Here is a 20,398-nt window from a genome sequence, read left to right on the forward strand (position 1 = left end):
GTTATCAGCCGTAAGGGCGTTGCCTAAATCTCTGCCACCGACAAGAAAAATCATTTGTTCGGTTTAAGTACGTGCGCAACCGCAGACTGCGCCCCCCCACCCCCACTCCCCATCCCACCCCTCTTAACGTGCGCAGCTGCGTCCGCCTCCTTTTGTTCGCCTGCCTCATTTGACTGGCATCCGTACCGTTACTCGACACACAGCGCCAGCCCCGGGGATGCTGCACACTCCTCGCAGACAATGAAGCCAATACGAGGCGTTCAAAGACCGCATTTACATAACAAAAGGAGTTCCCATGGTGCGCGCAAAAGGGAAAATTAATAAAAAAAAAAAGACTTGAGTGCTTGAGTGGGTATAATAATAATAAAAATATAATTTTTAAAGATGATAATGATTTGTAGATGGACGTCCTCGGCGCAACATCCGCAAATTCACTTGTCACGTACTTCTCCCCCCTCGGGGCGCAGTCTGGCCGAAGGAACCACCGCCCAGATTCTCCTCATCCGTCTTTAAATAAATAAATGTCAGCCCGCATTATTGCTTTAAAAAGCAGCAACAACAGCAAAAAAATCAAAATATTCTCTAGTGCGTCACGGGGCGACGTTTTATCGCCCGCACGCGTGCACACTACGGGCAAAACAAAAGGAAATGTGCGTTAAGTGTGCGCCTCCGAGACAAAGACTGGCACACACATACGCACACACACACACACACACACACACAAGAGAGAGTCCTCAGAGTCCTCTGCTGTCACGTTACACCCTGGGAGATTTTTTAAATTTTTTTTTTTTTTTACAAAAACAAAAACAAACCCCACTTAAAAAAAAGATGAATAAAGAAAGATAAAGCGTCATTATCTTCTTTCCTCTGCGCCAGATTCAAACGTGGATTACATTAGAGTCGCACGCAACTAGGACGGAGAGGAGTTATTATTGTTGGAATTGTGCGTATTTGTGCAGAAGAGGTCTTACCGATGCGTTTGTCCAACGTCTTGGAAGGTTCTCTGGTCAGCTCGTTGCAGCAGTAGTGGCGCGTCTTTGCGCAAGCACCTCATATAGCCGGGGATATGCTAATGACGTCTGACATCACCCAGCGCGGCGTGCGCGTCTCCGCCAGCGACCCCTGCTGGAGGAGACGCGAAAAAGAAAGGAAAAAAAAGGCTGGAGCTGCCTTCTATCCTGGAGGAAAGAAAAGATGTGAATGTTTTGCGGTTTTACTGTAAGCCACGTGGTGCGTTAAGTTTTCTAACGCTGCTCTCCAGCGCTTTCTCTTTACCACAACTGAACGCGCGTAATCATTACACACGGCTTTGATATTTCAGTTTCTTAAAAAAAAAATCTTGTGATTTAAATTGCATAAAACGTGCATTCTTCTTCCATGCGTCTCTTTAATAAGGATCGGGCGCCCTCTGGTGGCTGCCTCCCTTCACATCTCTGCACAGGCGAGGCCTCCCTGTTTGAGGTTTGTTGATTTGAGATAAAACCTGTTGGATTCGCATTGAGCCACCATCTACTTGGAAACCTTTAACCTCCAGAGTGGAGTCAAACGATAAGGAGCTCACATCAGCAGGGCAGCGGCCTTTGGACGCGGTTATTAAAGCTAGAAAGGGTTCATTTGAGGAGGTAATTGACTTCACAGATCTATGAGGATACTGATCAGTCCAAACCTTTCACTCCGGCTGTAGAAAATAATTCTGGTTTGAAGTGTTTAGCTCAAAAATTTGTGTAATTTTATTGAAGTTTTATTTTTATTTCTTTTATGGACTTCTGAAAAACGTCACAGACAAGCATGGTGTCAGTTGTAAGCCATTGTCAAAGCTTTATTTTCAAAACAGCTTGAAGTGTTACATATAAAAAAAAAAAAAAAAAGTCACAATTTTTCACTGACTTCTGAAGAAAACCTGCCGGAAGGAAGCGGTGCCTGTCGCGCGCTTGAAATCTAACAATACCATAACAAAGCTTTGGGCTCAATTACTTTTTGTGACCTTTTGAATACGTGGGCTAAATGCCCACTACACCTCGCATTCATTTTTAGAAACGCTTAGCTAGTTATGAATTAGAAGGCTGAAGGGGAGATGGCGTGTTCAGTCGTTGTCGTCTTGTCGTGCAGTTTTTAAGCTACTCTGGGGGCCTGGTGATGTCGCTAAGCGTTAATACAATCAAGAGTGTTAGCTAGTTGACGCTGTTAAAGTAAATACTTGAAGAGGAGGAAGGTGCGTGTTCTCATGTTGAAAATGTCTCTAATCACATGAAGTGGAATGTCTCATTTAAAGGTGGTTTAATACAAGCAATAGGCTGTGTTACACTCTGGTCCCTGGGGTTAAAGTGGGGGCCAGGCCTCTGGGGTTCATGCTAGCAAGAATGAAACAAGAGAAAGGAGCAAAAGAAAAAAAAAGGAACAGATGCTCATAAATACAAACTTGGTCTCTGTAAAAGGAGGTGATGTTCGGCTCTGTCTGCTGGGTGGAAATGTCAAACACAATGTGTGGCCGTGACCTTTTCAAAGTCACGTGTGGTTGGCTAGCCGAGGCCTTTCTGGAGGACACGTGGTCAAAAGTGCCAGAAGAGTGGCCCGATGAGATGAGAAGAACAGAGGAGAGGAGAGGGGAGCGGAGAGGGCCGCCCCGCCTCTTCTTCTCTACAAAGGTACGTGGCTGAAGAGGTAGGACACTGACTCGCCGTTGTGGGTTCTCCTGATAGCCTCCGCCAGGATCATGGAGATGTCGATGACCTGGAGGACGCAAGAGAAAACACCCAGAAACGTTATATCTGGTGCTTGAACGCCTCCTCTGCTCTTCTCAAGCTCTTGGTGCTTACCTGGATTTTGGGGCACGCCTTCATCTTCTCCTCCTGCGGGATGGTGTTGGTCACCACCACGGCCTCGAACGGGGCGTTGTTGATGCGGGAGATGGCCGGACCTGAGAATATGCCGTGCGTGAGGATGGCGTAGACCTTCACGGCTCCAGCATCGATTAACCTGAAAGAAAAAAAAAAGCAGAAAGATGCAGCCAACGGCCTCCAACTAGAGCTGCCTGCTGAAAAGCACAGATTGACCGATATAGTGGGTCGATTTTTGTAGGAATCGGACTCGTGCAGCCCATACATTGCCCCTAAAAGTGATATTGTTTGAATTCAAAAGTAGTAGTTTTTGGTTAAATTGAGACTTTTGTTATCATTGTGTCATTTTTATCATGTAAATGGAGAGCAGCACGTATCGGCCCTCGGCCAATACTGAAAAAAATAAAATAAATAAATGGTATCGGCCCTTAAAAATCCATATCGGTCGATCTCCAGTGAAACGTAAAAGCATCCGAATTCCACTGACTTGTCGGCGGCATAGCAAATGGTGCCGCACGTGTCGGCCATGTCGTCCACCAGGATGGCCACGCGGTCCTTGACGTCGCCGACCAGCACCATGCGGTCCACCTCGTTGGCCTTCTTCCTCTCTTTGTGGATGAGAGCGAAGTCCACATTGAGGCGGTCTGCGATGGACGTCACGCTGGATAAACGGGAGGAAGAGTTAGCCGAGAGAAGCTCATTTAAATGCTTTCATCGTGTGACCGTATTTCTGCAGAGACCGAGTGACTTCCTAGATGGCAGGGGAATAAAAATAATAATAATAATAAAAAAAAAAAAAACAGAAAAAAATAAGCAGATTAAAATCACTAATCTCTCCTAATGTGAGCATCAGATAAAGTGAAGAGAACACTGGACGTTCTGCTCTTTGACACATTATCCCCTCTCGCCCTCGTCTTACCGCTTTGCTCCCCCAGCGTCCGGAGACACGATGATACAGTTTTTCCACTCGGGAATGTTTTCCCGAATCCACTGCAGGACGGCAGGCTCAGCGTACAGGTTGTCTACAGCGATGTCGAAAAAGCCCTTTTTCACAAAACACGACAGAACGAAAGGTTATTTTTTTTTGCTCTGTCGACAACTGTAAAAAAATAAAACAAAAGCTTCTTGGTTTTAAATCAAATGACCACTCATCTCATCAAAGAACCATATGTAAGATGTGCAATTACAGGTAAAATGTACTTAACTCCAAAACTGTAGTTTCTCTAAAACACAGGTGTCAAACATATGGCTCGTGGGCCAAAATAGGGTCCAATCCGGCCCGCAACATGAATTTGCAAAAATTACATTTAAAATTACAATTTACAATGAAAATAACTGCTATTCCTTATTTTTTCACCGTTTTAGTCAGAGAAGTGGACAGAACTAAAACTGAAACTGAGACCCTGCACTTACTGTCATGTAATATAAACATTGTCTGGATTTACTTTACACTAAAAAAACAAAACAAAACAAAAAAAAAAACTCACTTATAGCTTATTATGATGTTACATTACGCTAATATTACATCTATTACTCTTATGTTATATATGCTCCTCTAAATGAATCAGATCAAATCACTTCAGGAAGTCAGTGGCGACACCTCGTGGCAATCTTTATGTGTTGCGTTTCAAGGCTGCAGCAGCCTGAACTCTGACCTGTATCTGAGATGCGTGGAGGTCCATGGTGATGATGTGGTCCGCTCCGGCCACAGACAGCATGTTTGCCACCAGCTTGGCCGATATGGGGGCTCGACTCTGGGATAAACATCGAGACACAGCGGGCTTGAGGTGAGCGAGTTTAAGAATGAGTAACTTAAAAACCTTGTTCCGCTTTGTGTGCGCGGCTCCACTCATCTGAATGGCCTGAGAGGACCTTAAACCACGTGACAGCTGAAAGGCACTCCTTTTTTTTTTTTTTTTTTTTTTTGACCTGTGACCTTTCCATTACGGTCACTCTAGTGAATGTAAGCTGCGGGCGTGTTCTGTTTATTTGGTGCTTTCACTCAAGAAAAAGCCGTGCTGATGTACACGTCCTGCTCGGGGCTTGTTGACACAACACTCGACTAACTGGAAGATTATGATGGCAGAGGAGCGAAAATGAGAAGTTTGGATATAGAGGTTGTGACGAGTGTATGAAGACTGCGCAATAACATATTCATAACTCTTTCTCTGGGCGTTAACTCGTTACTTAGAATTTTCTGTTGTAGTTACATAAGACAATCATTGACAGGAAGCCTGGACCAGTTTGTGTTGCGGCTTAAGTTGCACTTGCAGTATGCAAGCAGAAGACACTCTTTCTACAACCGTGTCCGTGCTGCCAGGTTGTAGCTGAAGTAGGGGTCGCTTAATTAGGCTGATGGTTCCATTTTGCGGCGTCTACCTTGTCCTTCTTGTCCTGCCGGGCGTAGGGGAAGCAGGGGATGACGGCGGTGACGCGGGACGACGACGCGATCTTGCAGGCGTTGATCATGATCAGCAGCTCCATCAGGTTGTCGTTGATCTCGCCGCAGCCGCTCTGCACGATGTACACATCCTCGCCACGCACACTTTCTCCGATTTCCACGCTGTTTAAAATAAATAATTAAGACAAGCACATCAGACAAGATCATTTTTTCCCAGGTGTTTTGTACTATGTTTTATAAATATAATTAAAGTCAGTTAACATGTGCGTGGACGCCAGGCATTACTCAACAGGTAGAGGTGCCCTAGAGGTCATTCAAGGCGGCCCTGGAGCAACAGCCTCCGACTGAGGTCGACTGTTAATAATTCCCTGACAGTCAAAGAGTCGCAAGGCAGCTGAAGTAGTCAAAGCGGCCATGAAGTGAGTCAAAACCGCCGCAGAGAGTCAAAACAAGCACCAAGAGATACAAAAATATATCCTAGAGCCACCCAGGCCAAAACAACTATAAAGGAACAATGAGAAATCACAAAACCAACACAAGTCACAAAACGACTACAAAGATACAAAAAAACCCATAAAACTACCAAAGAAATTCAAAACAGCCACAAAGAGACAAAAATAAAATATAAAACTAGCAAAAGAGTCAAAACATCTACAAAAACACAAAAATAAAATATAAAACTAGCAAAAAAAATGTCAAAACAACTACAAAGACACAAAAATAAAATATAAAACTAGCAAAAAAAATGTCAAAACAACTACAAAGACACAAAAATAAAATATAAAACTAGCAAAAAAAATGTCAAAACAACTACAAAGATACAAAAATAAATCATAAAACTACAAAAGAAAGTCAAAACGACCACAAAGAGACAAAAGTAAATCAGAAAACTACAAAAGTAAGTCAAAACAACCACAAAGTAGGTTTAAAGGATTATTCACTTAAGTATTTTCTATTCAGATAGTCTGAGTCTGAGCTTCCTAGCGGCTGTTCACTAACAACCAAACATTATTAAACCACTATTACTGTCTGTAACATTCAAGAAGACATTTTAATAGTTTGTAAGAATTCTAAATTTGAGTCGAATTCAACGTCTTTCCAGGAGTTGCACAAGAGCTGTGGAGCAGTGGTTAGAGATGTAGCTTTGGACCAGAGAACAATTGGACGGGTCAAAATGCAGAGAGATAGTTTCCCCTCAATAGAATATCAGTTGTCGTCAATTATTTGAGACTTAAGCCGGAATGTGAGAGAAGCCTGGAAGGTTAAAAGACTGGTTTTGGGCAACCGAACTTCCCCTGATGTTCGATCTACAGCAGGCAGCATGTGTGCGAAACATTCCTCAAGTCATGTGACACATGCAGATCTGTTCAGGGCCTCTCGCGGATGACAAACACTTGAAGCGGCAGCAGCTGACAGCAGGGACTCCTCCTCACGAAACTCGTTTGTGCGAAATAAAATTAAACAGTAGCGGAGGGGCAAACACGAGGCGACCTTTTCTGTACACGGAAAGAAGCGACGCAGCCGATCCGAGACACTTTTCCGTACATCTTCCTGTTTATACGGACGTCCTAAATGTTTAAATGAGCGCCGCTGTTTATGGTCAGACAGCAGGCAGCCCAGTCTCAATAAAAATCTCCATTTGGGCGTTTTATCATGTGCAAAACAAACAAAAAGTGGTTGTATTATTCCAAGAAATTCACTCCCTCCAGTAACAAGTTAAAAACCTGCGGGAAGAGCTGCTACCACCTTCCTGTCAGGGTGAGGGAATTAATCTTTGCTTTGCACTTTTGCTTGTCGCAAACGGCTGCGTTCCCCTTGAGAGAGGACCGGGGGGCGGATGGAGGTGGAACGCAAAGAGAACCTGAAGGCATCACAGAGTACAGATGCTGTTGCATGTCTTGAAAGTGGTAAAACGTGCACAGACGGTTTTAGTAACTGAATCCACAAAATACACGGAAAGCTGTAGTGGACAAATGTTGCTGTGGTGAGTTCAGGGGCCCGGGGCCAAAAGGTCATCCCGCAAGAAAAGATTGGACCTGCACGTACTGTTCAAGGCCGCACTGTAAAATATCCCCTCTGCAACACTGTGTGAAAGCAAGGTCGCTGCTGGCGTGCAGACTTTTTACCCTGCTAATGGTTAGCTTGACTCTAGAAATGAGCTCTAATGAAGTGCGTGTGATTTAAACCCTCTGGAGCTGGACAGTGAACCAACCTCAGCTACAGGCAGCCACAGAGAGACACAAGAGGCTTTATTGTTATTTAGCTGCACCTACTCTCATGTAACACAACAAATACCTTACAATGTGCGTTCTAAACATTAAAACGTGATATTTAAGTTGGGCACTAGTCTCGTCCGTGAGCTACACAGCCAGCTACATCCAAGTTAGGTGACAGCAGGCTAACCTGCATCCATTATCGGACACGGCTTTCTCCTCAATACTTTCGCCGCCATTTAAACAAATGACATAAAGGTTTGCGCGTGTGTCCATTTCGCTGTAACAGCCGCATTTATTTATTTATTTCTCCTGGGACACACTTCGCTGACGCATTAAAAGGCGCCGCGTCACAATTGTGCCCGACAACATTTTCTTTATGTTTTTTTTTTTTTTTTTTTTTTTTTTTTAATCGCTTCCAGCTTAAACGAGCAGCCGCTGGGGTGACACACGACGTTTTTTTATTTTTTAGGCCGACATAAAAATAAAAGGTTTGCAATGAGTGCGCAAAAATGTATATATGCGACACTTTCCCACTGCTCCGTAAACACGCGTCACCGGGAAAACTGACGTTAGCATAGTTAGCACGGCACAAGCACAGTGGATGTGACGTTACGTAACGTCAAACCCCCACCGGTGGTCGTTTGGAAAGCGCACAAAGCAATGTGTATGTACAATTTAAGCGGTGGGCTAACAGCAAAGCTAGCGCCCCTGTCCGATGAAGGAAGCACCAGTGTTAGCCTGCTAGCCCGTTGTGTTTACATGTGCTAGCCAGTCACGTGTGTCGCTGGCCGCTGCATAGTAAACTAGAGTTAGCTTCAAGCTAACCTGCCCACATGGGGAGGAGGACCGAGGCTTGGAGCAACACGGTCCGGGACAAACAACCAAAAGCACGTTTCACACTCGCAACGCGCCAACATCAAAGCGCCAAGCCCCGTGCTAAAGTTCAAAAAAATGTACTCGCCAAGTTTCCTGGTTGCTGAACTTCTTCGTGATGACTTTCCCCAGCTCCAGCCCGAGCCGATCCGCCACTTTCTGCGAGAGATCGTGGTGGGAGCTCCCGCTAAAAAGCACGATGTTAGGCATGTCCGAAAAGGCCGGCGCGGTTCGCCCGAGAAAAGGGAAAAGAAAAGGAGAAAAAAAAAAAGGGGGGGAAGGAGAGTAGAAAAGCTGCGAGGGCTTTCCTCGTCGGAGGGGCGATGAGAAGAGAGGCTAAATGTGCTCGCTAGTGTTGCAGCCCGGGCATTGCACTGGTGCAGCTGAGCGACAGTCGGCAGAGAGGAAATATCGGGTCAGCGCGGCTCTGCTGGAGGAAGTGCCTGGTCCTCATTGGACGGCGACCGAGTCCACTGACATAAGCATCTACACAGCTTTTCAATACAGCTCCTCTTCTAAAATGCACATTGTCAACTAATCGGATTATATGTATAGATTTTACACGAGCTAACACTGTAAAACGACCTAATTATGAATTATTATTAAATGAGTTTATTCTTTTTTTATTATTATTATAGAACATCCTATCACTATAAAAAACCTAATTGTTATGAATGTTTAAATTATATATATTATTATTATTTTTATTATTATAGAACATCCTGCCACTATAAAACGGCAGTTATTAACTCTTTTTAAAATTTTATTATTTTTTTTTATTATAATTATACATCTCACCACTGTAAAACCTTTAAATAATTTTGAATAATTATTTTTTATGTATCATTCTATTACTATAAAATGACATAATTCAATTTCAGATGATTAATTTTATTATTGCAGAACATCTTACCACTATAAAATTACCTTATTATTAAATAATGTAGAATAATTATTTTACTATTACAGAACATACTACCACAATAATATTCCCTAATTATTAAATCATTTAGAATAATTGTCTTTATTATTATAGAACATTAAAATAACCAAATTATTAAATAATTTATTTAATCTTATTGTCACAGAACATCCTTCCACTATAAAACGATCATATTAAATAATTTAGAGTCATTTTTATTATTACAGATCATATTAAATGAGCTGATTAATTTGAATTATTATATAACATCCAATCACTATAAAGAAATACGTAATGAATACACTTAGGAATAACTAATTAGACAATTAATATTCATCATAACTGAAGCAGGATTTTCTGTTTAAATATTTTTAAATATTTTTTATTTACATCAATTAAAGCATTTCTGCATAAAATTCCACTTTAATGCCAATTAATTATTTATTCATTTATTTATTTTTATATAAATAAATGTAAAAAGCCAATAAAATGTGTTATATCCAGGTAATTTAAAGATAATATTTCCTGGCTTTTTATAACAAGAAATGAAATTTTAAAAGATTTGGGGGATTTTGGATATAACATTGGGACATTTTCAGCATTTTTATGACCAAAATGTCGAGAATTATTGTTCATTTTTGATTGCAGGGAATCATGAAAACCCACAGAGAAGCAGCTGCTTGGACTTAGCTGCCTCCACCCAGCGTGCACACTTGTGACACTGGGTTTTCTAATTCGATTTTTCACTCAAAGAGGAGTCACCTGAGACTTCATGCCTCCGCCTTTGTGCCATCATTGAGATCATGTGCTGGGAAGCTGATTTTAATGAATGCACTTGGAAGCGGACGAGGCCCTCGGAGCAGAAAACGCGCCTCGTCACGCGGGAACAGAAGCGAAGAGACGGTGGTATTTTTCAGAAATATATTTTATAGATGATGTCAGAGATGAAATGTCCAAAGCGTAGGTCCCAAAGAAAGATAACATTTTTCATCAATAGAGACGAACAACAAACAAAAAATAACTTTTTTTTCTTTTTTCTTTTTTTAAATCCATTTACATGTAAACCAAGAATTGCTCTTGAGCCACAGTGGTTATATATATATAGAACTGGCCGAGGTGGGTGTGACAATCAAACGACGATGCCCTTTTTTTTGTTGTTGTTGTTGTTGTTGTTGTTGATGTCTTTCCTCCAAACCGATATCTAACATTCTTTGGGAAAGTCTCGTTAAGGTGTGAATGTAGCAGAGGTTTGTCGGAGCGCGCTTCTCTCAAAGTCCGTAACATGTCGTTAAGTGCTGAATCGTGTTAAAATCACTTATTGGAAATTCAATAAGAACAATATCAAAGTCCCCCCTCCCCCGGCGGAGTCAACTGGACAAAGTCTTTAGAGTTGTTTGTCCACCGGAGAGGACGAATCCTCCTTCCTCCTCCCGATTCTCAGGAGTCGCCCTTTGGGAGGCGTCATCTCGAAGTCCTCCAGTGTTCTTCTTCTGTTGTGCAAATACATTTTTTTTTTCTGTTACATAGACAAGCAGGCATGCTGACTCACAAACCATGCAAAGAGTTAAAGTTGGCGCGAGCAGACGGCTAAAAAGAAAGAGTAGTATCACCTTTAAAAAAAAAAAAAACACAATAAATAAAAAACAAAAAAAAAAGCCAAATTAAACAAGTGGAATGTTGTTTTAAGACATGAAAAATGAATGTTACGAGTTTATAAAATGATATTTAAATAATAAAGAAAAAAAAAAGCAGTCGACAGACGGGTTAACTGATCGGTGGAATTTGAGCGGGAAAAGAAAAGAAGGGGGAAAACGTGACGGGGCAACACATGCTCGGATTATTAGCCGCGATTCGTCCCCGTATTCTCTTTTCCCGCTCTTAAAAAAAAAAAAAAAAGGCTAGCTACATAGAACGGCCTCTAAAACCTCTTTACGGATGATGTCGTCACAGTCGAAAGGTAAGTGCATATCCACACCCCATGCACGGAAATGTAATCAATTAGGCAACAAAGTGATCAGACTCTGTTAAGATACGAAAAAAAAAAAAAAAAAAAAAAAAGTCAATTGCAGTGCCATGTAACGCTTCACTCGAGGGCAACTTGAAAACAGTGCGGTCGACGACGAGTTAAATACGCTGCTCTTTTTTAAAGTCCGTGGAGTAGTGTCGTACGCCATACTGTTTCTTCTTCTTCTTCTTTTTTTTTGCTCACAATATCATAGCTGTCATTAGTTAGAGTACATTTATAAATTTTTCCATATACAAATCTTCTATAAACAGTACATGTTATAAATACATAATTGATGAAAATGCAGAGGCTTCGGGAGCCGTATAAAGAAAGAAAGAAAGAAAGAAAGGAAGGAAGTGTTCCTTATTTTTGATAAGTACAAGAAAGAAAAGAAGTCTTGAACAAGAAATGACAATAGTACTAAGTGAATGGCAGCCCTATAACTATCCAGAAAACGGATAAAAACACAGAAAAAAATCTATGGATGAAAAAAGTTAGAAAAATAATCTTATAAAACAAAAAGTGGACACGCTTACCGAACACATTTTTTTTTGTTGTTTTTCTTCCCATTGATAAATCGACAACTCGATGCGGAAATCATACACAAAACGGGCGACGCGGGATCGCCACTCAAAATATATATGTACACGGCTTAGCTCGCGCTAGTGACCAAGGTAGCCGCCAAAAAACCCGGCAGAAATCACGGGGGTCCGCACGCGTCGAGAAGCGCTCACCTGATTAAACGCGAAGGATTAAATTAGTAAACATCGGAGAGAAATGTTTCGTCGGCCCCGCCAGCTAAGTGGAGCGAAAGTACTAACCGTATATATGCAAACTCATGCTTTGGCTTTTCTCACTTCTCTTTTGGGTAACATTCAAAAAAAAAAAAAAAAAAAAAAAGAATCTCGCCAAAAAATAAAAAAGAAATCGTCTCGCCGCTCGAATTCATGCGTGATGTGTTTCACAAAGCGACGACTCCGTTTAAAGGGAAGCTACATGAAAGGCTCGTTTCCGATCCAATTCCCCGTTTTGGGTTCGCACCTTTTTTTTTTTTTCTACTATAGCCGGCGACTACCTTAACAAAGCGGATTTCTTCTTCTTTTTTTTTTTTCCTTTTTGTTTTTACAGAAAAATAGATCCATCCAAAAAGTAAAGTAACTCTTCAAGAGAGGCCGCGAGAGACGTGAGCGTCGTCTGCATCACGCTCCGAGTAAACATGCTGAAAGATTGTTTGCTTTGTTTTCCGAAAAGATTCGACGCTCTCCGTGTCCCTCCCTTCCGATTCCTCAGCGAGAAAACTCTTTAAACTTAAGGCAATCTTTTCCTGAACAATCCTGGAATCCAGCGGACCCTCACCAAGGCACTCCTCACACTCGTCAACCCTCCGACGTCAGGCTGGTTCCGGCGAGGCGACAGTCTCACCGTCAAATCTTTGTAAAGGCCTACTCAAGGTTTCGGCCTGACCAAAGTCCACAGTGAACGCATCGTGTAAAATGTTGCTGCGATGCCCCCGCCCTGTGTTTTTCTTCAAGGGGGGGGAGGAAACAGTTAAGAAAAGAGAAAGAAGATCCCAGAGCTGCTCGTCGACAGCTAGGGACGTCCACTGTCCCTGGTGTCCGTACCGTGTGTGGTCAGAGGGCAGCTGCGTGAAGCACCTTTATGTTTCCTCGTGGGAGTGTAATCGCACCTTCCTGCGGCGAGGCCTCATCGCGCCTCCGCTCCCGACGAACTCGCCCTGCTGCCGTGACCCCCCCTCGGTTGGCCGCCGTGGGCCGAGGGCGCGAAGACCGGCAGAAAAAAAATGAATGTCTCTGAGCGAGCGCCGCCAAGCAACGCCGTTATGTTTATGTCCCCCCACCCACCCCCGGTTCAGTCCTCTGTCGTCTGATTGGCTCCCTACTCCGAGGCTGAGCCCACCCCCCCCCCCTCTCCCTTGTTTTTTTTCCATTTTCCCCGACTGACGTGGTGAGTGGGGTTAAGGGGGGGACTAAATGAAGGGATCAGCCGAGACTCTTTGCCGCTCAAGGAGGTGTTCTCCGGAGAGGTCAATGGTAACAGTGTGACACCCTCGTGTTTCCCTCCGTTACAGTGGCTCCTCCTCTTCCATCGGCTCCTCCTCCGGCCTGGGTGGGAAAATGAAACATCAGCTTAGGAACTAGGACGTTACCGGACACGTTAGCCCACTAAGTTAGTGGGCGAGGCTTCACCTTTGATCCATGGCGTTGGCCACGGACAGGGAGGCCATGGCGCTGACGGCCTCGGCCTCCTCCGAGTCTCCCCGCTTGGCCTCCAGCAGGGACAGCCCCAGCCGCGACGAGTAGCGGTGCACCGAGCGCCAGTATTTACCTGAGAGGGCGGAAACAAGAGTGTTTCACTTTAAAGAATCCGTCCGAAGCTTTTCAATCGCTAGAGAGGATAACTGGGTCCTCGTGGGAGTTGGCGCTGAACTCACTGTGAGTCTCCAGAACCTTCTCCAGAGAGCGAACGGCGTTGGGGTTGGGCCTCTGCTCCAGCACGGCCTTCGGCAGCGGATCCAGCTACGCGGAACAAATGCAAACAGGCTGCATTTAGCGTTTTCCCCACGAGGGGGTGAGGCTATAGAAGCAAAGTAATGACTCTGAAGGATGCCACCAATCAAATCCTAATTTCCAACATTTTTTCTATGCCGTTCAGATCTTGCGAAGCGACCTCCCTACCTCCTGGCCGAGCAGGGCGGCCACGCAGGCCTCGGAGGCGTCACAGATGGCGGTGAGGTCGTGGCCTCCCTCCAGAGCCAGGACCACCCGGCCTCCGGCCAGGGTCATCAGCTGTCTGGTCAGATAGCCAAAACCTGGAGGAAAGGAAATCAGCTCTTTGACCCCCCTTTTCGTGAAACCGATGTGTTTGTTTGCGTCCCATCTGCCGGGGCCGTGATAACAAGCGCATTTGAGATAATGCTCACATTTGGACGTCAGGGTGTAGCCGCCCAGCGGTGGTGGGTGACCCTCCACTGCGTCGAAGCCAGAGGAGACCAGCACGATGTCCGGAGCAAACTCGTTGGCTATGGGCATCACAACCGACCTGGGAGTGGGAGGGTGGAGTGTAAAGATTACTCAGATTAACAGCCAATATTTCAGTGTGAATGAAAATTATACTCCTGAACATGAGCTGTATAGAAATATGGCGTCTCCACTTCCTTGCATTGTGGATACGGGCGGCGCCATCAACATTATATTAACTACCTAAAATGACTGAAACCATCCTTGAAAGAAAAAATATTTCTATGTATTTTAGTGTTTTATTTTGGCCAAATTCCATCCAGTAACATGGAGGAGGTAGAGTTTAAGACCTGCTGCAGCCAGCCACCAGGGGGAGCTCTACTTGTTTTGGCTTCTCTTTTGAGGAGCTGTTCTGCCGTGTACCTTGTCTTAAAGTGGACCAAATATTTAACGACTTGCTAACCAGGGAACAGAGCGACAAACTTTCAGGTTTGTCAAATAAAACTATTCGTTCGTACCTGAAGGCAGCCAGGTACTCTGCATCTCCCATGGGTGGGTCGAGGCCTCCAGTGAAGGCAACATTGACGTTGAACCCGACTCCAGGACCACTGCCAACCTGCAGATAGGAGCATACAGGAGCTTAATTTGATGTTATCTATTTATTAGACTTGGAGGGACTTCAAATGGAAAAAGCTGACTATTTAATCTTTCCTGCTCCCAAAGCGAACCCTTACCCTAACCCTAACTCCTAACCATGGTTAGGGTTAGGAGTTAGGGGTTAGGGTTAGGGTTCGCTTTGGTTTTCCGAGAAGACTTATGGGAACACATGGAACAAATAAATGCATTAAGGCTCCAACAGTCCTTCTTTTGCCACAAATGTGACCTAAAATATGGAGTTGAAGTAAAAAGCTAAAAATATTACTTTATCATAAATTCCTTAAACCAAATCTTGTGCAAAAACCTTCCCACAATGCACTGGGAACGTCTCATTCAGGCCGGACGCACTCACCTCGTCAGGTGCTCCGCTCCCAGGGAAGAAGTTGCCGTCGTCGTAGCGATGAATGGACAGGTAGAGGACGTTGGGGTCGTCGTAGAACGCTTGCTGGGTGCCGTTGCCGTGGTGGACGTCCTGAAGGTGGACGGACAATTTTTTCTTTTTTAAATAAAAGACACCCAAACAACAGCCAACACAAGTGGTGCGGTTACCGAGGAGACTGACCCAGTCCACGATGAGGATCTTGTTGACGCTGAGTCTCTGTTGCAGCAGTTTGGCCGCGATGGCCACGGAGTTGAAGTAGCAGAAACCCCTGAAACGGCACTTGTTACTTCACGTGCAAACAAACTCAACGGTTTCATGCGATTTCTATTCCAGACGAGCCTCTAAAAGGCTGGCGTGTTTGCGCGGAAACAGATGAGGGGTCGCGGCGACGGCCGCGGGCTTACATGGGAGTGCTTTCCTCAGCGTGGTGTCCGGGGGGGCGGACCACGGCGAAACCGTTCTGCAGAGACGAAACACAATCATCAGGAGCGCGAAGAAACAGAGGAGCACGTACGAGTCTGACGCTTCGGACGACGGTTACCTTCAGCTCTCCGGTGGCCACCTTGAAAACGAGCTCCACCACGGAGCCGACGGCGAGTCGCGCCGCGCTCGACGAGTGGACCTCGTTCCAGATGGTGTCGCTGTCCACCTGTAAACACGCAGGTTACTGAGCCGACTCCACTGTAGGAGGATGTAGAAGGCCTGGAAGCTTGGAGGCGATACTTACCCCGACGCCTCCACACGGTAGCCGCACGAACATGGGAGTGATTGAACCTGGCGATCGGGGAAACGAGAGTTAAATGAAGGGATGTGAGAGGTTCTAACGCTGAGTGTGTGTGTTCGTGTGCGAGCTTACAATCGAGCTTCTGTCTGAGGGGGTTGGTTCCGTACAGAAGGACGTGGGCTTCGGAGTGAACCGTCTGCAGCTCCTCCAGCGTGGCCTTCCTCCCGCGGATGCACTGCGCACAGACGGACGTCGGATTTTAAACGCGGCTCATCACTTCGGACGAGCACAGTTACTGCGGTGATTTCCACTCACCTCGCACTGCGCTCGGAGCCCGGTCTCCTGCAGCCGAGACCAGATGCTCTGGATCCGGCCGGCGTGCTCCGGGTGGCTGTTGGTGTTCCCGCACATGCACTGGTGCTTCTGCATTAGAGAGTCGTACACCAGGCCTGAAGGAGCAAGTGATCAGAGGCTTTAAATAAATGTGGACAAAGCCGAAGCAGAAGATTCACTGGGTTTCAGAAAAGGGGGCCGACCTGTGGTGAAGCGGGGCTTGACGGGGGGATCGGACGCGGGGACGCTGATCGGGAAGGAGGAGGCGGACGCCGGGGACGACTGGGCCCTGGACAGGGGGCGGTGTCCCGGGAAGGAGATGGACATGCCGGCCGCCTCCATGGAGGCCTGGTAGTTCCTCAGCTGGTGGATCCGCTGCTGCTCCAGCAACAAGGCCTGCTGCTCAGGAGCGAAACGGGAAAAAAAAAAGATCAATTGAGGAAAAATGTAAAGAAGAGAGGACTAAATATAGAGAGAAAATAAATATTTCATGCATATTTTAAACTGCAGGTACAAAGAGTGGCCAGAAGGTGGCAGCCAAGAACAAATGATGCAACTCTGATTCTGCGAATGAGATGTTACGGGACCTCTAACACTTTTCACGTCTCTCCTTCAACTCCTCCCCTACCTGTCTGAAGAGCAGCTCCTGCTCCGCCTGCCTCTCCCGCTCCCGCTCCCTCTCCCTGTGCTGCTGCAGCGCCTCCTCCTGCAGCTCCTGCGGGTCGGGGGGCTCCTGCTTGACGGTGACCCCCGGCGGCAGGGCGCCCCCGTCCTGGTGCTCCCTCAGCTCCTCCTCCGTCTCCTCGGGGTGGCTCTGGTGCTGGCGGCCCACAGGTGACTCGCCGGGCTTGGCCATCATCTGCGGAAAAAAAATCATCGGGATTGTGACGAGGCCCCTCGCGTCTTTCTTTCCCCCCTCCCTCCCCACCCACCCCGCGCCATTCTTCTTTTAACGAGCTTAATTTGGATTACTCGGTCAGGCTGGTGCCTCGCTCATTTCAGACCCGAGCGTTCTAATTGATCGTGAGTGGCCGCTCCGCCGCCCCGCGCCCCCTGGGGCCCGAACAGAGGCATTCCGCGCTCCCCGTCACGCCGCTTTTTCGTCGACTCGCTCGTTCCGGGGGCCGTTAGCCGTTAGCCGAAGCACTGACTCAGTCGTCTGTTCATTCCCGCTCCCGCCGACGCGGACCCGCTCAAAGTCCTCCAGACTGTTTGTGATGTGAGGGGAAGTCTCGAGAGTGGGCTACGTCTACAGGTGTGTGTGGGAGGGGAGGGGGTTGTGTGTGTGTGTTTATGTGTGTGTGTGTTCTCAGAGCTGTAGGCCTCGGGGGCTCCTGGCCCGGCGCCAGGGGACAGCATTGACGTCAGAGCATTCACTAACCCTCATTCTCGTCCTCCGCTCTACTGTTCTCGCCTTCTTTGCGTCAAAACAGACGTCTCTGACCCTCCCCCCCCCTCTCTGACCCCGCGTCCCTCCTCTGCTCTACTTTCCCAGAAACCTCCTCTTTATCCTCTTTAACTTTTCCAAATTGCTCGGATCCGAATATGCGGCATATGCTATTCAAATTATCCTTATCTGCTTTTAAAGGAACAGTGCGGCAGTTTTATAACGACGGAATCGCATGTTTAAAACTTTCTTTTTACAGATTGAAAAAATGGAATTTAGATTTTCTACTTCTAAGTGTTGAGCCGCTCGTTCGATTCGCGATAAAGCAAACGTGCGAGAGCGTCCCGAGGGAGTTGTTTCGTCTTTGGCGCGTCCGTGCGAGGAGCTGCCACTCGAGAGCTCTGAAACATATGAGCGGAGGAACGCGGCGGAGGAGGAGGAGGAGGAGGAGGAGGAGGAGAGGAAATCCCTCGTTTCATCCACCCACCTCTCCTCCTCCGCCGCCGGAGCGCTCTGCCTGAATAGGTAGAGCCGCTCGCTTCCTCCTCTTTGCCCATACAAGGGCAAGGGGACGGGGGGCTTCCGCTCGGTTGCCATGGCGCCGCGCGGTTACCTCGGCAGCCCGTGGCAACCGTCTCGGGCCGCAGTCACAGAGATGCTAGCGCGCGCGCGCGCACACGTTAACCCGTACCTGCCTACTCACAAACAAAAATACTACAGAGAGGGGAAGAAAAGGGCAGAGGGAAGTCGACAAGGCGTTACTGGCTCTGCTTCTGGCTGCTGCCTACGCAAACTACTACACTACCGCTCCGTGGCTCTGTATCGTCTCGTGAATTATCAGCTCATCTACATGTGATGTTAGATTAACCCCCCCCCCCCCGTCCCCCTGGCTCCCGATTTGAAATAATGTTACCTTGTTGAGGTGGAGCTGCTGCTGCTGGAACTGCTGCTTGTGCTTCTCCAGGAACTGCTGATGCTGCTGCTGGACCACCAGCTGCTGCAGGGCCAGGGCCTGGGCGTGGGCCTGGGCGGCGCTCCCCTGGGGCAGCGGCGCCGACTGGGTCCTCCCCAAGGGGCGGTGCTGCCGCTGGAGCTTGGCCATGGACGCCGCCGACGACATGGACAGGCCGCCCACGCCTAGGACGCAAACGAGAGGCCGGGTTATCGCGCGGAACGACTTACCTGACGACGACGGCGACGGGGAACTTCCCGCCGAACTCCGGGGCGACTATTTAGACTGGGTGTCACGATGATTCATGGCCGCGCGACTCGCTCGTTCTACCCCCGGCGGCTGGTTTTGGAAAGGCGGGGGAACGCGACAGCGTTTCCAAGAGCAGCCGCCGTGTTTTCCAAATTGAAATCGGAACCCGACTGAGTGAGGAAATCTTTTAAGGCTCGCCAGACCGCAAGAGTAAAATCACCTGACCTTTACGTCGCTTCAACTTTAAGATGAATGTGTTCACAGAGTCCTAATTTTACTCTTATTGGTGTTGGACCTAAGATTAGTTAGCAGATGTATTTGCTAGCCAAATGGAGACGACCATCTGTGCTGCCATGCTGCGACTCCTCCATTGTGAGTAAGGAAACAGACCCTGGTTGAGCCTGGTAAATGATCTGAGAAGCTTGACTACTGTGTAATATATCAGAAATTTTTCTTTTTTTTTTTTAAAAAAAAGAGATGCAAAATAGTGAAGCTTTTGTCGCCCGGGCTGCAAGAATTCACCCACCGCTCTCGCCGCGTGGGCGTCCACGCACGTCCTCGTCCCTGTGTTTAACATCGGACACTCGCGCACATGCGCTCGCGTGTGCGTCACCGCCCCATTCACCGCCGGCGCCCCCCTCGCCGAAAATAGCGGCGGCGTTGTGGTCGGTGAATGAGCTGATGGGAAAGGGCACACAATGCGCCCATGTCTCGCTCTCATAGCGTACGCTGACATATGAAAGGAGCTCATTAGTTTGAGCCGATGAATGGGTGTCTGTCAGCGCGAGGGGACGGACGGAGACACACGGCTCCATGAGCGCGGGGCGTTTTTTTTTTTTTTTTTTTTTTTTTTTTTTTTTGAGCTCTGCTTTTCCTCTCGTTACCCCCGAACTTCACATCGACGCCGACGACAACGCGGCCGCCGATCGCGCGGCTTTCACCCCGCCGGTGGATTTAGTCGCGTTTTCGCCACCTACCTGTCACCAGGGGGCTCTGGGCCGGACTCTGCTCCATGAGCACCATGTGTTGGAGCAGGGGGCTGTGCGCGCCGTGCCCGCCCGTTCCCGCCCCGGCCTCGGCCAGATACGGCGTCAGGTGTCCGCCGGAGAGGAAGGGGGGGCTGAGGGACAGGGCCGGCTGCAGGCCTCCATCCTGCTGGGCTGACGTCACCTTGGAAACCGTTTCAATAAACAGTTACACACCCAAATATATATATATTTTTTTTTTTCCGAGATTGGATATTCTTTCGCACTCCTCCTTACATTGGAAGCAGCAGTGGCCGTGGCGGTGGCGGGCAGCCCCAGGGTGATGTTGGGCAGGGATGGCGAAGTGTAGAGGGACAGCTGGTTGACGGAGCCCCGCTCGGCGCCGCCGCACAGCCTCTGGGCCAGGGACGCCTGGAAAACACATTTCAATTATTTATCTGTGAAAATAATCCAGCATGCAGGAGGGGAGGGAAAAAAAAAATAAAAAAGGAGTCCA

General features: G+C 47.2%; 2 protein-coding genes across 6 annotated transcripts in view; both read right to left on the bottom strand.

Annotated features, from left to right (window-relative positions):
* Positions 1-1,794: 1,794 nt before the first annotated feature.
* Positions 1,795-8,742, bottom strand: LOC125000558 (ribose-phosphate pyrophosphokinase 2). The gene is made up of 7 exons (XM_047576069.1): positions 8,416-8,742; positions 5,217-5,400; positions 4,493-4,591; positions 3,757-3,881; positions 3,325-3,498; positions 2,817-2,976; positions 1,795-2,730 (listed from the first exon to the last, which is right to left on the bottom strand). Exons 1-7 carry the CDS (start codon positions 8,535-8,537, stop codon positions 2,638-2,640), a joined length of 957 nt encoding a protein of 318 aa, XP_047432025.1. The 5' UTR covers positions 8,538-8,742; the 3' UTR covers positions 1,795-2,637.
* Positions 8,743-10,156: 1,414 nt separating this feature from the next.
* Positions 10,157-20,398, bottom strand: part of LOC125001263 (histone deacetylase 4-like) — a 38,307-nt gene continuing 28,065 nt past the window's right edge. For all 5 annotated transcript variants that reach the window (XM_047577201.1, XM_047577200.1, XM_047577202.1 and 2 more), the window contains 18 exons: positions 20,179-20,313; positions 19,894-20,086; positions 18,629-18,852; positions 16,957-17,187; positions 16,532-16,727; positions 16,311-16,444; positions 16,128-16,230; positions 15,999-16,045; positions 15,813-15,920; positions 15,676-15,731; positions 15,452-15,539; positions 15,242-15,361; positions 14,751-14,848; positions 14,196-14,314; positions 13,951-14,084; positions 13,707-13,791; positions 13,462-13,600; positions 10,157-13,377 (listed from right to left, as the gene is read on the bottom strand). In XM_047577201.1, coding sequence (XP_047433157.1) covers positions 13,338-13,377; positions 13,462-13,600; positions 13,707-13,791; positions 13,951-14,084; positions 14,196-14,314; positions 14,751-14,848; positions 15,242-15,361; positions 15,452-15,539; positions 15,676-15,731; positions 15,813-15,920; positions 15,999-16,045; positions 16,128-16,230; positions 16,311-16,444; positions 16,532-16,727; positions 16,957-17,187; positions 18,629-18,852; positions 19,894-20,086; positions 20,179-20,313 — 2,250 coding nt within the window. In that variant the 3' untranslated portion in view covers positions 10,157-13,337. The remainder of the gene's footprint in view (positions 13,378-13,461; positions 13,601-13,706; positions 13,792-13,950; positions 14,085-14,195; positions 14,315-14,750; positions 14,849-15,241; positions 15,362-15,451; positions 15,540-15,675; positions 15,732-15,812; positions 15,921-15,998; positions 16,046-16,127; positions 16,231-16,310; positions 16,445-16,531; positions 16,728-16,956; positions 17,188-18,628; positions 18,853-19,893; positions 20,087-20,178; positions 20,314-20,398) is intronic.

This window comes from Mugil cephalus, chromosome 23, assembly GCF_022458985.1.
Source record: "Mugil cephalus isolate CIBA_MC_2020 chromosome 23, CIBA_Mcephalus_1.1, whole genome shotgun sequence".
NCBI lineage: Eukaryota > Metazoa > Chordata > Actinopteri > Mugiliformes > Mugilidae > Mugil > Mugil cephalus.

Bases quoted from the DNA above. Each gene is read 5' to 3' on its own strand.
- LOC125000558 (XM_047576069.1), bottom strand. From the start codon at position 8,537: ATGCCTAACATCGTGCTTTTTAGCGGGAGCTCCCACCACGATCTCTCG. The intron at 3,882-4,492 runs GTCAGAGTTCAG...TTTGTGAAAAAG, and splicing joins TCCACGCATCTCAGATACAG to GGCTTTTTCGACATCGCTGT. The intron at 2,731-2,816 runs GTAAGCACCAAG...TGCGTCCTCCAG, and splicing joins AGGCGTGCCCCAAAATCCAG to GTCATCGACATCTCCATGAT.